Source organism: Ctenocephalides felis, unplaced genomic scaffold (genome assembly GCF_003426905.1).
Source record: "Ctenocephalides felis isolate EL2017-DRISC unplaced genomic scaffold, ASM342690v1 CF-g0.4_SCAFFOLD_00845, whole genome shotgun sequence".
Lineage (NCBI taxonomy): Eukaryota > Metazoa > Arthropoda > Insecta > Siphonaptera > Pulicidae > Ctenocephalides > Ctenocephalides felis.
The window spans coordinates 6,177,348-6,193,560 of record NW_020536999.1 but is presented as its reverse complement, the minus strand read 5'-3'; the positions used below and the strand labels follow the sequence as shown (position 1 = coordinate 6,193,560).

General features: G+C 30.0%; 4 protein-coding genes across 4 annotated transcripts; all 4 read left to right on the top strand.

Moving 5' to 3' along the window:
- The first annotated feature begins 1,749 nt into the window (after window positions 1-1,749).
- Window positions 1,750-5,700, top strand: LOC113371090 (zinc finger protein 98-like). Its single transcript, XM_026611737.1, has 2 exons — window positions 1,750-2,365; window positions 5,663-5,700. Exons 1-2 carry the CDS (start codon window positions 1,750-1,752, stop codon window positions 5,698-5,700), a joined length of 654 nt encoding a protein of 217 aa, XP_026467522.1.
- A 564-nt stretch (window positions 5,701-6,264) lies between these two features.
- Window positions 6,265-8,535, top strand: LOC113371051 (zinc finger protein 233-like). The gene is made up of 2 exons (XM_026611702.1): window positions 6,265-6,863; window positions 8,412-8,535. The coding sequence occupies exons 1-2, from the start codon at window positions 6,265-6,267 to the stop codon at window positions 8,533-8,535; spliced, it is 723 nt and encodes a 240-aa protein (XP_026467487.1).
- Window positions 8,536-9,284: 749 nt separating this feature from the next.
- On the top strand, window positions 9,285-10,635 carry LOC113363589 (zinc finger protein 525-like). The gene has a single exon (XM_026606080.1). It carries the CDS (start codon window positions 9,387-9,389, stop codon window positions 10,515-10,517), a length of 1,131 nt encoding a protein of 376 aa, XP_026461865.1. The 5' UTR covers window positions 9,285-9,386; the 3' UTR covers window positions 10,518-10,635.
- Window positions 10,636-13,942: 3,307 nt separating this feature from the next.
- LOC113371041 (zinc finger protein 570-like) lies at window positions 13,943-15,321 on the top strand. The gene is made up of 2 exons (XM_026611692.1): window positions 13,943-13,976; window positions 14,072-15,321. The coding sequence occupies exon 2, from the start codon at window positions 14,116-14,118 to the stop codon at window positions 15,319-15,321; it is 1,206 nt and encodes a 401-aa protein (XP_026467477.1). The 5' UTR covers window positions 13,943-13,976; window positions 14,072-14,115.
- The last annotated feature ends 892 nt before the right edge of the window (window positions 15,322-16,213 follow it).

Sequence of the window (16,213 nt, the reverse complement as noted above, 5' to 3'; positions counted from 1 at the left end):
GAAGTGTGAAAAATTTTTCGTCTACGTTTTAGCCCGCAATTCTGAATCGATTTTGAAAATTCAAAAACCGTTCGAAAGATATTGGTTGGGAATCGTGCTGATTAGTTTTTGGTAGAGATCGGCCGGGCCGTTTTCTTGTAATAAAGTTTTTAAAAAAAAATTTTTGACGATTTTTATGATTATGTTTTTGGCGATAGATACCATAGTCTTCTAGATCACACTAAAATATTACGGCCCTACGACAACTAGTTTAGCTTTAAAAATTCGTCAAAGTTTGCAAAAATCAGTATGGTCGTTTTGGCATTTGTCAAAATTAGACTTTTGATCGACGATTTCTCAAAAGCGCCTGAACCGATTTTAGAAATTTAAAAGCCATTTGATGTATTTCGGTGAGGACTATCGTTTGTCAGTTTTGTGCAACGATCTGCCAAGCCGTTTCTTTGTAATTTGAAAAAAAAGTGTTAAACTTTTCGTCCACATTTAAGCTCATCCTACCGAACCGATTTTAAAAAATCAAAAATTGTTCGAAAGATATTAGTTAGGAATGGTACTGATTAATTTTAGGTGAAAATCTACCGAGCCGTTTTCTTGTAATTACCTGTTGAAAAAAAATTTAAGACGATTTTCATGGCACTTTTTTTGGCGATATACATCATGGTCTTATAGAACTTACTGTAATATTATGGCCTTACGACAAGTAGTTTAATTTTACAAATTCGTCAAAGTTTGCTAAAATTATTATTGTTTTTTTTTCAAAGTAGGATTGATAAAGAATATTATTTACACATTTTTTTTTATTAAGTCGATTATTTACACATATCGGGAAGTTCATGTAACTTGCCTCAAGGCTAAATACCAAACCAACTAGTTGTTGATTAGAAACGACTTGGCCGAATGTTGGACAAAACTGACAGACGGTAGTCGTTATCTAGTTACATCAAATAACTTTTAAATTTTTGAAAACAACTTAACCGTTTTTAAGAAGACATTGACAAGAAAACAAAAATCAGCTCATATACACATTTCTTTTTCAAATTTGATTCAGAATGACTAGAAACGTTGAAAAAACATAAAAATTACAAGTCGATTTTTTGTGAGAACATATTTGATTTTATCCTATTATGTTATTTTCAAGGGCGGCCAAAAAACGCTCGCACGCAGGCGGCCACATACCCAGGCACGGCCCTGTCAAAGCCTTACTATTTTTATAAAATTCTATAAGAGAGAAATTTATGATTTTCACTAGAAAATACAATTTGTTGTATTTCGAGATGAGCCGAGGACTGGGCGTACTTTTTAAGTAGCTCTTTCTTAAAAACTCATAGCCGCTTTGATTCCCACAAGTTCATACATACTTTATATGGTTTCTTAATGAAGACACATATCTATTTATTTGTTCCCTCTCAAAAACTTTATATGTTCAGATTTTATGTTTTTTTTGTTAAAATTAATAATAATTTCGGATTTCAAATTTTGCCGCCGAAAAACTCGCATTTAAAATGTGCTCAATGTTGTCCAACCTGGTCACTTGTTCATAAAAACAAAATGGAGGAAGAATGTCAAAGTGTTTTATGGAATTATTAAAGTTGAATTCGAAGATAAATTTAGTAAAAAGCTCAGTGTTAGCATTATATCATATTAAACAATAAACGAATTAGTAAATATCGAAACACATATATTATTATACACTTAGACTTCTCAATTTTTAAGAACTCATCACCAGTTTATTATAACCTACAAACTTCAAACATGTCTGTGGAAACAAATTCAAACAAAACAATTAAAACCGAACCGATCGATGATTATCCTCAAGTGAAACAGGAATTTGATGATTATGAAAATACACTAGATTTGTATATGGATGATGATATATGTCGGCAGCAATTTCTAAAATCTGAGGTTACAATTGACGAGGAAATCAAACTAGAGACAATTGACGACCAAGACGATGTGACTAGTACAAACAAAACTGTATTAGATGAAAGTTCTTATATATGTTGTGAAGAGATCAGTGAATCAAGTAATTTAGTAGATAGCACGAACAAATCATTTGAAGAAATTTCAGGAAAAAGTGAAACAACTAATAAATTGAAACTGTATACATGTGAAATATGCCATAAAACATTTACAGCAAAACGTAACTTAAACCAACATAAAATTATACACTCTGGGGAACTGCCTCATGAGTGCAAAATATGCAATAAAAGATTTTTACGGTCAAGTACTTTAACACAGCATTTATCAGTGCATACTGAAGAACGACCTTATGCATGTGAAATATGTAATAAAACATTCAGAACAAAACCTATATTAATGCAACATAAAACAGTTCATACTGGAGAACGTCCTTATGTGTGCGAAATATGTAATAAAACATTCAAAAAAAAAAAATTTTAAAACAACATAAAATGATTCACACTGAAAAAAGTCCTCATGTGTGCAACATATGCAATAAAAGATTTTCACGGTCAACTAGTTTAAGAGAGCATTTATCAGTGCATACTGAAGAACACCTTATGAATGTGAAATATGTAATAAAACATTCAGAACAAAACTTAAAGGCAACATAAAACAGTTCATACTGGAGAACGCCTTAATGAGTGCAAAATATGCAATAAAACATTTTCACAGTCAAGTAGTTTAAAAAGGCATTTATCAGTGCATACTGAAGAACGACCTTACGCATGTGAAATATGTAATAAACATTCAGCAAAAACGTATATTAATGCGACATAAAACAGTTCATACTGGAGAACGCCGTAATGAGTGCAAAATATGCAATAAAACATTTTCACATTAGCTAATTTAATAAGGCATTTATCAGTGCATAGTGAAGAACGACCTTATGCATGTGACATATGCAATAAAAGATACAAAACAAAACTAATTTATATCAACATGAAATTGTACATACTGGAAAACGGCCGTATGAGTGTAATATATGCGATAAAACATTTTTACAGTTAAGTATTTATCAGCATTTATCAGTGCATACTGAAGAACGCCCTTATCATGTGACATGCAATAAAAGATTCAAAACAAAAACATTCATTAAGGCGACATGAAAGAAGACATTCTAGAGAATAAACTGTAAAAAAACTGTCAACAAAACTGATAAATTAGCCTAGAAACTGTCCGGCCTTATAATCCTTATCAATCACTCAACTTATATTGATACACAGGATATTAAATGCACTTTATTTAATATATATTTCAGTTATTCTAAACTAGTGCCTTGTATGTAATTGTTTAATAATATCAATACATAGTACAAAATCTATTTATTTTTGTTTTATTCGAAACATTACTATTTTTGTTCTTCAATTCTTCAATATTCTTAGTAAAACTCTTTTAGGCGCGACTAGGGTGTAAATCTGTGCAAATGCAACGGAAGTGCGTTATGGCAAATAAGAGTCGAGTGCCAATGATTCGTCATTCGCTCTCGATGATATCATTTCTATACGGGTCGATTGTGATTGGTCGTCGTGTCACGTGCGAGGGCGTACGCCACATACGTAATTAGATTTTAAGGTTACGTCCTAGTAGAAATCTCGATTTGATTAAAAAATATGTGGATCGGTAGAATAATTTATCCCGTCTTCAGTAAATAATTTTAATGGAAATAAAAAAAAACAAATGAAAAATCCGTGTCGTGTAAGAAACGTAAGTTTATTGAATTAATTTGTATTATTCGTGGTTTTTTATATATATATATATATTTTTTTAAATTATATATATATATATATATATATATATATATATTATTTTCATATCTCAGTCAGGCAGAGTTGCCTGGTATGAGAGATTATGAAAAACAGTTTTCATATAATATGTATACATTTATCATTGGACTATTTCATTAATATAATATCTATTATAATTAAAATATTTTTATATATAACTCTTCAGTCTTCTTTGTCTTCAATTTCCTTATAGTATTTCTTTATTTTTCTTTTGAATTTATCGTCATCATTGGTCATCTTAATATCATTTGGCAATTCATTATATATTTTACTGCGCTCCATATGATATTTCCTCTCAAGTTATTCCATATAAAATTATAGATATTATTTGCGTTTTAAGAATTAGTATTTTATTTTTTTTGCCGAAAAAGTGGATCCTTTTCAATGCCCCTGTTAATGTTCCTATGTTTCTTTTTATTTTGTTTATATGTTCTGTCCATGTCAGTTTTTCATTTATTATCAGTCCTAAGTATTTTATGCTTTCCACTTCTTCTATTTCTCTATTATTTACGTTAATATTTAGTTTAGTGTTCTCGGTATTTTTTCTATGTTTGAAATATATGTATTTTGTTTTATCGATGTTAATTGCTAGTTTATTTTCAGTTAGCCACTCGGTGTATATTTTCAGTATCTTCGAGTCTTTTTTTATCCTTATCCTATGGCAGTATCCTCTGCATATAATATGATTGGTGTATAATAGATGTAATAAAGGTCCTAATACAGTTTCTTGTGGGACTCCACAGGTTATCATCCTTTCCATGAGAAAATCTTTAATTATTAAGACAAACCCTCTACACCCAAATCAAAATCAAAATTAGTTTATTGAGTAATATGCCATGATCTACTGTGTCGAAAGCTTTTTGTAAATCAATAAAAATGGCAGCTGTTAGTATGCATATTTTCCTCAAGAGCACCTGATACCACATACCAGACTGATGGTATTAGACAAATCTATTAGGGCACCTTGTGTATTTGATGAAGGGAGAAAACCATATTGATGTTTATCTATTTATTTGAATGAGCAAATTTAGTAATCTTTCTTTAATCATTTTTTCATATATTTTCGAAAATGTATTAGTTATTGTATATTCATTGTAGATGTCGTGGGTTACCCGTATAGAAATATATAAATTAACAGAAATATATTTCTATGTTTTATAAAAATGTATTAAAAATTATCATTATCAAAACTATACAAAATGTCATGATATGAATATTGTTTTTCTTAAAATCTTAAGCCGGCCACAGACGTAACTGTACACTTGTGCAACTGAATGAATGCGCAACCAGGCGTATTTTCACAGCGCCCACAGACGGTTCAAGTTTATGTTCAAGTACTTGCGCAAGCATATCACAAATGTCAAATAATAAATGTCAAAACATAACCTAAAAATATATTTTTTTTATTAATTTATATATTTACAGCATCAGAAGAGAATTCAAAGTGTTCATAGGGCTAATTTAATAACTTTTAATTGTCGATATATTCATAATTTTGTATTATGAATTCGCTACAAAGTAAAATAGAAACGAGACATGTGCTGCCACACGCGGCCAACGAAGGAACTTGCCGACTTGAACGATTGCGCAATTAAAATAATCGAAAAGTGCTCATGCCTACTCGCTTGCACCAGTCTGTCCAGTTGCGCAAAAAACACGCCACAGACGCTACAGAATACATGTGCAAGTCGCAGGTTGCGCAGTTATACAGTTACGTCTGTGGCCGGCTTTATAGCCTCTTTGATTCCCACAAGTGCATACAAATTTTTTATGGTTTCTTAATGAAAACACGTATATATTTATTTGTAATAACTAATTCTAATCTATATGTATATAATTAAAGATGTATTTTCTTTGTTGTTAATACGAAATATATTCACTAGTCTTTACAATATATGTTTTGCAAATTTTATTAATAGGTGTAGAATCAGATGTTTCAGGTGCTCAGACAGCATGATGTCAAGTAGTAGTGAATTTAAAAGTACAGATAGCAATATACAAAAATTGTGGCAATGAATTTATCATAGAGATGGGAAAACCGTTTGCATTGCTAATAGACTGGTACTAGTTCAATTAGCTTCGAGATGATTCAACGGAACAAATATATATATGTACACCAGCTGGCCCGAAAAACGTTGCTAAAAAGCCATGAAAAATTATAATATGTTTGTCGTTGCAAGTCTCAGCATAATCTGAAACTGAAAAATATGAACATTCACTTTTCAATTATGTCGCGATTTCAAATTTGCCGCCGAAAAACACGCAGCTGATTTGTGTTTAACTTCAACTTGATCTGTTGTTTATAAAACAAAATGGAGGAGAAACGTCAAAGTGGTTTATGGGATTATTAAAGTTAAATTCGAAGATAAATTTAGTTAAAAGGTCAGTGCTAGTGTTAAATCATATTAAACAACAAACAAAATAGTAAAAATCGTAACATATATATTTTTATACGCTTAGACTTCTTAATTTTTAAGAACTCATCACCAGTTAGCCTGTTGTAACCAAACTAACCTCAAAAATGTCTGAAGAAACAAATTCAAACACAACAATTAAAATCGAACCGTTCGATGACTATCCTCACGTGAAACAGGAATTCGATGATTATGAAATGTCAGATTTTTATATGGATCATGATATATGTCTGCAGCAATTTTTAGAATCTGAGGTTACAATTGACGAGGAAATAAAACAAGAGACGATTGATGACCAAGATGACTTGACTAGTACAAACAAAACAGTTTCAGATAAAAATTCATATATGTGTGATGAAAAGATCAGTGAATCAAGTAATTCAGTGGATAGCACGAACAAATCATTTGAAGAAGTTTCAGATAACAAAAGTGAAACAACTAATAACTTGAAACAGTATAAATGTGAATCATGCAATAAAACATTCACAGCAAAACAAAGCTTACAACAACATCAAATGATTCATACTGGAGAACGCCCTTATGAGTGCAAAATATGCAATAAAAGATTTTCACGGTCAAGTACTTTAAGACAGCACTTATCAGTCCATACTGGTGAACTTCCTCATATTTGCGAAATATGTAATAAAAAATTCAGATTGAAACCAAACTTAAATGCACATAAATTGGTCCATAGTGGAGAACGTCCGTATGAGTGCAAAATATGTAAAGAAACATTTTCACGGTTAAGTAATTTAAAAAGACATTTATTAATTCATACTGGAGAACGGCCTCATGAGTGCAAAATATGCAATAAAAAATTTATACAGTTAAATAGTTTAAAATTGCATTTATCAGTGCATAGTGAAGAAAGACCTTATGAATGTGAGACATGCAATAAAACATTCAAAACTAAACATTTATTAAGGCAACATGAAAGAAGACATATTAGAGAACAAACTGTAAAAAAACAGTCAACAAAACTGATAAATTAGCCTAGAAACTGTCCGGCCTTATAATCCTTATCAATCACTCAACTTATATTGATACACAGGATATTAAATGCACTTTATTTAATATATATTTCAGTTACAACTATGGTTGTTACTCCTAACCAGTGCCTTGTATGTAATTGTTTATTAATATGAATACATAGTATACAAAGCCTATTTATTTTTGTTTTATTAAAAGCCCAGGACCTGAAAATCCGCCGATCGTGACTTAAAAAACGACCGTAGTCAAAATCACCCGAAGGCGGCCGTATATAATAAATTTAATTGAAAGTGAGATCGAATCAAAAAGCGGCTATTGAAAGCTTTGTTTCTAAATCATTATTAAGTGTATAATCTTAGTGTAAGTGGCAACTTTGCCATAAGGGGGTATTCTACTGTAGAATTTTGGAAAAATCGAAAAAATTTTTTTTTCATATTATCAAAGTTTAGTTATTCAAAAATATGACATTAAAAGGATTTTTCAAAATTACTATTATTTCCTGAGTTATATCCGTTTTAGTGACGTGGCCTCGGTTCGGGTCCGACCGAGAATCAAAACTTTGAACGCGTTTTTCTCGGAACTACTTTTTTCGAGCTGGCGGTAAGGATATCTCGAGTTCTAATGAACCGATTTACTTCAAATTTGGAGAGGATCTTCTCTATACATCTCTTTATCGTATGGACCTTGCCCAAAATTATAACTTTTCATTTAGTATTTTTAAAAAAGTCGGAATTGTTAAAAAAACATGAAAAAATATTATTTTTTTTTCAAACTGCCGCCATTCAAACAAAAAATTTTTTTTTAACTTATCCAAGGGTCATAAAATAGCGGCATCTATAATAATTAAGAATCCATTTATTTTTTATGTTTCAAATCACCAGGAGGGTTGGAATCATGCACGCCAGGACACCCTCTTTTTTTTGAGCTCCACTTTGACTGCTCATAACTTTGTGAATTTTAATTTTTTTTTCTAATATTTTTTTTGTGTAATAATAAAATATCAACAAACAAATGATAAAAAAATCGATGGTAAAAATATTATTTGTTTTCTTTATACAGCGCTTCAAAAACCAGGCGAAATTCATACCTCTACAGTATGTATTTTGTTTTATCGATGTTAATTGTTAGTTTATTTTCAGTTAGCCACTCAATGTATATTTTCATGTCCGTGTTTATTGTATCTTCGAGTCTTTTTTTATCCTTATCCTATGGCAGTATCCTCTGCATATAATATGTATCTACCCTTTAATTTTACGTCTTTAAGGTTGTTGGTGTATAATAGATATAATAAAGGTCCTAATACAGAACCTTGTGGGACGCCACAAGCTATGCTACGTCCTCCACTTGTAAAATTTCCCACCTTTGTCCTTACCACCTTTTCCACGTGAAAATCTTTAATTATGCTGTAATACAAACCCACTACACCCAAATCTATTAGTTTATTGAGTAATATGACATGATCTACTGTGTCGAAAGCTTTTCGTAAATCAATAAAAATGGCAGCTGTTAGTATGCATATTTTCCTCAAGAGCACCTGATACCACATACCAGACTGATGGTATTAGACAAATCTATTAGGGCACCTTGTGTATTTGATGAAGGGAGGAAACCATATTGATGTTTATCTATTTATTTGAATGAGCAAATTTAGTAATCTTTCTTTAATCATTTTTTCATATATTTTCGAAAATGTATTAGTTATTGTATATTCATTGTAGATGTCGTGGGTTACCCGTATAGAAATATATTTCTATGTTTTATAAAAATGTATTAAAAATTATCATTATCTATACAAAATGTCATGATATGAATATTGTTTTTCTTAAAAACTCATAGCCTCTTTGATTCCCACAAGTGCATACATATTTTTTATGGTTTCTTAATGAAAACACGTATATATTTATTTGTTCCCCCTCAAAAACTTTCGTATGTTCAGATTTTAATTTTTTTTGTTAAAACTAATAATAATTTTGGATTTCAAATTTTGCCGCCGAAAAACTCGCATTTGATATGTGCTTAATGTTGTCCAACCTGATCACTTGTTGATCAAAACAAAATGGAGGAGAAATGTCAAAGTGTTTTATGGAATTAAGGTTGAATGAGAAATTTAAAATAATAGTAAGAAGCTCAGCAAGGTCAGTGCTAGTATTATATCAAATTATATAATAAACGAATTAGTAAATATCGAAACATATTATTATACACTTAGACTTCTCTTTTGTAACCAAACTAGCCAAAAATGTCTGAAGAAACAGATTTTAGCAAAACAATTAAAATTGAACCGTTTGATGATTATCCTCAAGTGAAACAGGAATTTGATGATTATGAAAATACATCAGATTTGTATACGAATAATGATAATATATGTCTGCAGCAATTTCTAAAATCCGAGGTTACAATTGACGAGGAAATAAAACAAGAGACGATTGATGACCAAGATGAAAGTTCTTATGTATGTAACGAAGAAATCAATACATCAAGAAATTTAGTGCATAGCATCAATAAGTCATTTGAAAAAGTTTCAGGCAAAAGGGAAACAACTAAAAACTTGAAATCATATAAATGTAAATCATGCAGTAAAATATTCACAACAAAAAATAGCTTGAAGAGACATGAAGCGATTCACTCTGGGGAACGGCCTCATGAGTGCAAAATATGCAAAAAAAGATTTTTACAGTCATATAGATTAAGAGAGCATTTATCAGTGCATACTGAAGAATGCCCGTATATCTGTGAAATATGCAATAAAACATTCACAGCAAAAAATAGCTTAATCCGACATGAAATGATCCACACTGGAGAACGGCTTCATGAGTGCAAAATATGCAATAAAAGATTTGCACTGATAAGTAATTTAAGAAAGCATTCATCAGTGCATACTGAAGAACGTGCTTATGGTTGTGAAATATGCAATAAAAAATTCAAAACAAAACATACATTAACTCAACATAAAATAGTACATACTGGAGAACGGCCTTATGAGTGTAATATATGCAATCAAAGATTTTCACAGTCAAGTACTTTAAGAAACCATTTAACAGTGCATTCTGGTGAACGTCCTTACTCATGTGAAATATGTAATAAAACGTTCAGAATGAAAAGCTTGTTAAAAAGACATGAAGAGGTTCATTCTGGAGAACGCTCTTATGAGTGCAAAATATGCAATAAAAGATTTGCACTGATAAGTAATTTAAGAAAGCATTCATTAGTGCATACTGAAGAAAGACCTTATGAATGTGAGACGTGCAATAAAACATTCAAAACAAAACCTATATTAATGCAACATGAAAGAAGAAAACATACTAGAAAACAAACTGTAATAAAAAAGTCAACAAAACTGTTGAATCAGTCAAGAAACTGCCTGACCTAATAATCCTTATCCATTACACAACTTATATTGATTTACCATATTAATTGCACTTTATTTAATATATATTTCAGCAACAACTGTGTTATTCATAATCGGTGAATTGTATGTAATAATATCAATACATAGTACAAATTCTATTTATTTTTGTTTTATTCAAAGCCCTACTATTTTTTCTAAAATTCTACAATTTTCATTATTATTAACTTCACAAAGAAGTTTATGATTTTCACCAGAAAATCCAATTTCTTAATTTTGAAATGAAATGAAATAATGAAAAGAAATTTTGACACGCTATTTAGGAACCACGTATTTGTTTCGTTCAGATCCGTATTGTCGAAGCGTTTGTTTACGACTCTGTGGTTATGCAATTGTAAAAACAACCTCTCTGCGAATCTTCTTTTAATTACGTTCTCTTCAAAATGTAAAATTTTTGGGTTGAAAAAATTTATGTTATGGTTTAAATTATTAATATGCTCAGTTAACATCGTCTTGAATTGTTTTAAATATTGTTTTCGCAACTTCACTCGCCATGTAATTGTGTTTGAAGAACTTCATGTAATTAAAATTAACATACATTCATTGACTGCTTGTATTTTTTTTACTTTTTCGCTGGCGATATAATCTCATTCTTTATACAACAGTCATATATGTCTTGCCTAAAAAATATTTTCCATTTTAATAACTTCAAAGATTTATAGAAACTACGAATAATATAGAAATAATTTCTAATCAATAAACTTACGTTTAGTACACGGCTCAAATGTTTAATTTGTTTTATTATTTTCAAAGAACAGGGTAAAATATTCTTCTGATTTAGGCATTTTTCATTAAATCAAGATTTGTACTAAAATGTATTTTTTTTTTTAAAAAAATTATTAATTAATAATCAGCAATCAAAATTACTTATAATTCTATAAGCTATTTTGCTATTATTTAACAACAAAAACTATATATAATAAAAAGAATAATAATAATATAAATAACTAGCAAACTCGACGAACTCCGTTTCGCCACCAGATGGTTTCGTGAGAAAAATGAAGAAATGTTTTGTTTGTTTTATATTTTAAAAGGAAAAACTTGATTTTATTACACAACAGTAATGAATTTATTTCGATTACAAAAATTAAGTGTTTTTTAGTTGAACTTCTCTAAGTAAATGGAAGTGAATCCGCAAATTATCCGTTTCATTGAAGTGCTCTTTGGTAAACCACATTTTTTGTTTTTTGGTCTGACGTTAACACGAACAAAGCGGATGGTTTTCCAACTCGTGAACAGGCAACGTATAACTGCCCATGTGAAAAACAATGATTTTCTAAATAATCTATTTGAAATTTATCCCGCAAACACTAAGCGATTGGCCTTGCGACTTGTTATTGCGAACGCAAGGCGAACTGGATATTGCAATCGTTTGAAGTCAAACGGAAGACCAGTCGGAATCATTGGTATGGCACCAAATCGCCAGCAATTTTTGATTGAATGGTAAAATTCAGTGCGTGTACACCATTATTCTTTGCGGCAAGAATTGCTCGTTGACTTAATTGCAAGCATAATTCTGATAATTCTCACTAATGTCATTACTCGAATTTTTAATTACGGTGCGTGAAGTTTCAGCAATTTGCATTAGGGCACGATGCCATGCACCACTAATTTTCTTAGCACGGAGCCCGAGACCTTTCCAAAGAATGCAAAATTGTCGAAATCGGTTCGTGCTTTCTGGAATTATATCGTCAGGAAGGAAAACCCGACTAATTTTTATAGTTTATAGTTTGGTGAAAAGTCTCAGACGATTTATTGTACGTTACATAATTATGAACATTACCACTCAACTTCTGAGTGACTTTGAACATGGGTAACGCGTATTTAAGCTAAAGTATGAACAAACAAAACAAAAAAATAATATATATATATATATATATATATATATATATATATATATATATATATATATATATACAGGGCCGGTCCTGGGGTCCTTAGCGCCCGCATGCAACTTTCTTTTTAGCGCCCCCCCCTATTAATTTTCACCGTTTTAACAGTTTATCATGAAAATTATATAAATATTTACATTTTTTTTTTTAAATTAATTTTTAATTATTCTGGATTTAGTACACAAAAAATGAGATATAATATAGAAGGGTATAAAATATATTGATTTTAAATTTATTTATTATTGTCGATATCAATAGATAAAACAATCCCTGTCATAATTTCACATTTTAGTAATATTCAAAATGTATTAAATTGATTAAGGATGTAAGTTCGACTACCATAGCAAAAGAATTAATATTTTTGTTAAATTAAAGTTATAGAATTTAAGAAATGCATTTCATAAATAGTATTTATTAATTTGATATAAAGATCTTGATATCAAAATAATAAATACTATTTCTGAAATGCATTTTTTAAGTTCTATAACTTTGATTTAACAAAAATAAGTGAAATAAATAAATTAATTTATCATTATTCTGGATTTAGTGCACAAAAAAATTAGATATAATCTAAAAGCGTATAAAATATATTGATTTTAAATTTATTTAGAAAATCGAGGCGATTCGCGGGTTGATTATAATCCAGTAATTTGTGCAATATTAATATTTAAAAAAACTAGCATTCAATTTTCAATAACACTCGTATTTCATTATTACAGTAAGTTCTATAAGACCATGATGTATATCGCCAAAAAAAGTTCCATGAAAATCGGCTTAAATTTTTTTTTCAACAACGAATTACAAGAAAACGGCTCGGTAGATTTTCACCTAAACTAATCAGTTTCATTCCCAACTAATATCTTTCGAACAGTTTTTGATTTTTTTAAATCGGTTCGGTAGGATGAGCTTAAATGTGGACGAAAATTTAACACTTTTTTTCAAATTGCAAAGAAACGGCTTGGCAGATCGTCACACAAAACTGACAAACGATAGTCCTCACCAAAATACATCAAATAGCTTTTAAATTTCTAAAATCGGCTCAGGCGTTTTGGAGAAAGCGTCGATCAAAGGTCTAATTTTGACAAATGCCAAAAAAACGATACCAATTTTTGCAAACTTTGACGAATTTTTAAAGCTGAACCAGTTGTCGTAGGGCCGTAATATTTTAGTTTGATCTAGAAGACTATGGATTCTACCGTCAAAAAAATAATCATAAAAATCGTCAATTTTTTTTTTTTAATGTGTTCACACAATATATTTCGCTAACAATATATATATATATATATATATATATATATATATATATATTTGTCCTCCCTTCAAAAACTTTTGTATATTCAGATTCTTATTATATTTTTTGTTGAAATTAATAATTGTTTCGGATTTCACATTTTGCCGCCGAAAAACTTACAGCTGATTTGTGTTTAACTTCAGCTTGATCTGTTGTTTATAAAAGCAAAATGGAGGAGTAATGTCAAAGTGTTTTATGGAATTATACGTTCAATGAGAAATTTAAAATAATAGTAAGAAGGTCAGTGTTTGCATTATATCATATTAAACAATAAACGAATTAGTAAATATCGAAGCACATATATTATTATACACTTAGACTTCTCAATTTTTAAGAATTCATCAAAAGTTAGTCTATTGTAACTAAACTAACCTCAAAAATGTCTGATGAAATAGATTTTACCAAAACAATTAAAACCGAACCATTCGATGATTATCCTCAAGTGAAACAGGAATTTGATGATTGTGAAAATACATCAGATTTGTATATGGATGATGATATATGTCTGCAGCAATTTTTAAAATCCGAGGTTACAATTGACGAGGAAATAAAACAAGAGACGATTGATGACCAACATGATGTGACTAGTACAAACAAAATAGTTTTAGATGAAAATTCTTCTATATGTAACGACGAGATCAGTGAATCAAGTAATTCAGTGGATAACACGAACAAATCATTTGAAGAAGTTTCAGGAAAGCGTAAGACAACTAGTAAGTTGAAATATAAATGTAAATCATGTAGTAAAACATTTGTAGCAAAACAAGACTTACAACGACATGAAAAGATCCATAATATAGAACTTTCTTATGAGTGCAAAATTTGCTATAAAACATTTTCACAGATAAGTAATTTAAGACGGCATTTATCAATTCATACTGGAGAACGTCCTTACGCATGTGAAATATGTAATAAAACATTCAGAATGAAACAAGGCTTGAATCAACATAAATTTGTGCATACTGGAGAAAGTTTTCATAAGTGCGAAATATGCAATAAAACATTTTTACAGTTAAGTGAATTAAAAACACATTTATTAGTTCATACTGGAGAACGTCCTTATGTTTGCGAAATATGTAATAAAACATTTAATTTGAAACAAAGCTTAAACAAACATGAATTGATTCACACTGGGAAACTGCCTCATGAGTGCAAAATATGCAATAAAAGATTCTTACAGTCAGGTCATTTAAGGCGGCATTTATCACTGCATACTGGAGAACGACCTTATGAATGTAAGACATGCAATAAAACATTTTCACAGTCAAGTCATTTAAGACAGCATTTATCAGTTCATACTGGAGAACGTCCTTATGTATGCGAAACATGCAATAAAACATTCACAGCAAAAAATAGCTTAAAACAACATGAAATGATCCATACTGGAGAACGGCCTTATGAGTGCAAAATATGCAATAAAAGATTTACACTGATATTTAATTTAAAAAAGCATTCATCAGTGCATAGTGAAGAACGACCTTTTGAATGTAAGACATGCAATAAAACATTCAAAACAAAACCTATATTAATGCGACATGAAAGAGGACATACTAGGAAACAAACTGTAAAAAAACAGTCCTTATAATTACACAACTTATATGAATACAGGATATTAATTCTAATTTGTGCATTATATTATTCTGTTTGTTACTCATAATTAGTGTATTGTATGTAATTGTTTAATAATATAAATACATAGTACAGATGCTGGTTTAGTAGAAGTTCTTTATTCGCGGCAAAAAAAAATTGCTACCCAATTCCTATATGCGCCGCTTCCTATATCAAACCCAAAATCCTATGTAAATGCCGTCATTCTTGAACAAATGAAGAATACTTTGAACGGAGATGTGCTGATTAGTTTTTGGCAAAGGCAGGTCCAGCGGTTTCGGAGATACGGGGCAAAAAGGGCTAAAATTGGTATTTCGGTTTTGATATAACCGAGCGTCCGATTTTAATAATCCAAAAAATATTTTACTTGTATTGACGAAAAGGAGAACTGTGCAAGTTTTTGAAAAGACAGGTCCAGCGGTTATATAGTTACAATAAAAAAAAAAAGTATAAAAAATGGCATTTGGCGGTCAAAAATGATAATTAGACATTAGCACATCGTATTATCAGATATTTTATAGAGATTTTAATAATATTTTTCTTTTTTTTTTAAAATATACGTATATCAAACTATGAATGAAAAATCATTTGGTTTGTACTTGATCGCGATGCGTTTTTGCAAAACGCAATTTTGCCGTTTCGGGGGTATGGAGCGCAAAGGGTGTAAAAACGATTATGCAGTTTTTGAGTGAACGGATCATCCGATTAAATTAATTCACAAAACATTTTGCTTGAGTAGACGGTGTGCAGAAAGTCTTTACAGAAAATTTTGAAATTTTGTAATTTAAAAGAAAAAATTCAAATTTTCGAAATTATTTTCAACAAAAAATTAAATTTTTTTTATAAAATTATTCAATTTATTTGCAAAC

What these genes read in the sequence shown, in the direction of transcription:
- LOC113371090 (XM_026611737.1), top strand. Translation starts at nt 1,750, where the DNA reads ATGTCTGTGGAAACAAATTCAAACAAAACAATTAAAACCGAACCGATC. An exon ending in TCCTTATGTGTGCGAAATAT is followed by an intron (nt 2,366 to 5,662) that starts GTAATAAAACAT and finishes TTTTATTAATAG; the next exon opens with GTGTAGAATCAGATGTTTCA.
- LOC113371051 (XM_026611702.1), top strand. Translation starts at nt 6,265, where the DNA reads ATGTCTGAAGAAACAAATTCAAACACAACAATTAAAATCGAACCGTTC. An exon ending in GTCCATAGTGGAGAACGTCC is followed by an intron (nt 6,864 to 8,411) that starts GTATGAGTGCAA and finishes TACGTCTTTAAG; the next exon opens with GTTGTTGGTGTATAATAGAT.
- LOC113363589 (XM_026606080.1), top strand. Translation starts at nt 9,387, where the DNA reads ATGTCTGAAGAAACAGATTTTAGCAAAACAATTAAAATTGAACCGTTT.
- LOC113371041 (XM_026611692.1), top strand. Translation starts at nt 14,116, where the DNA reads ATGTCTGATGAAATAGATTTTACCAAAACAATTAAAACCGAACCATTC.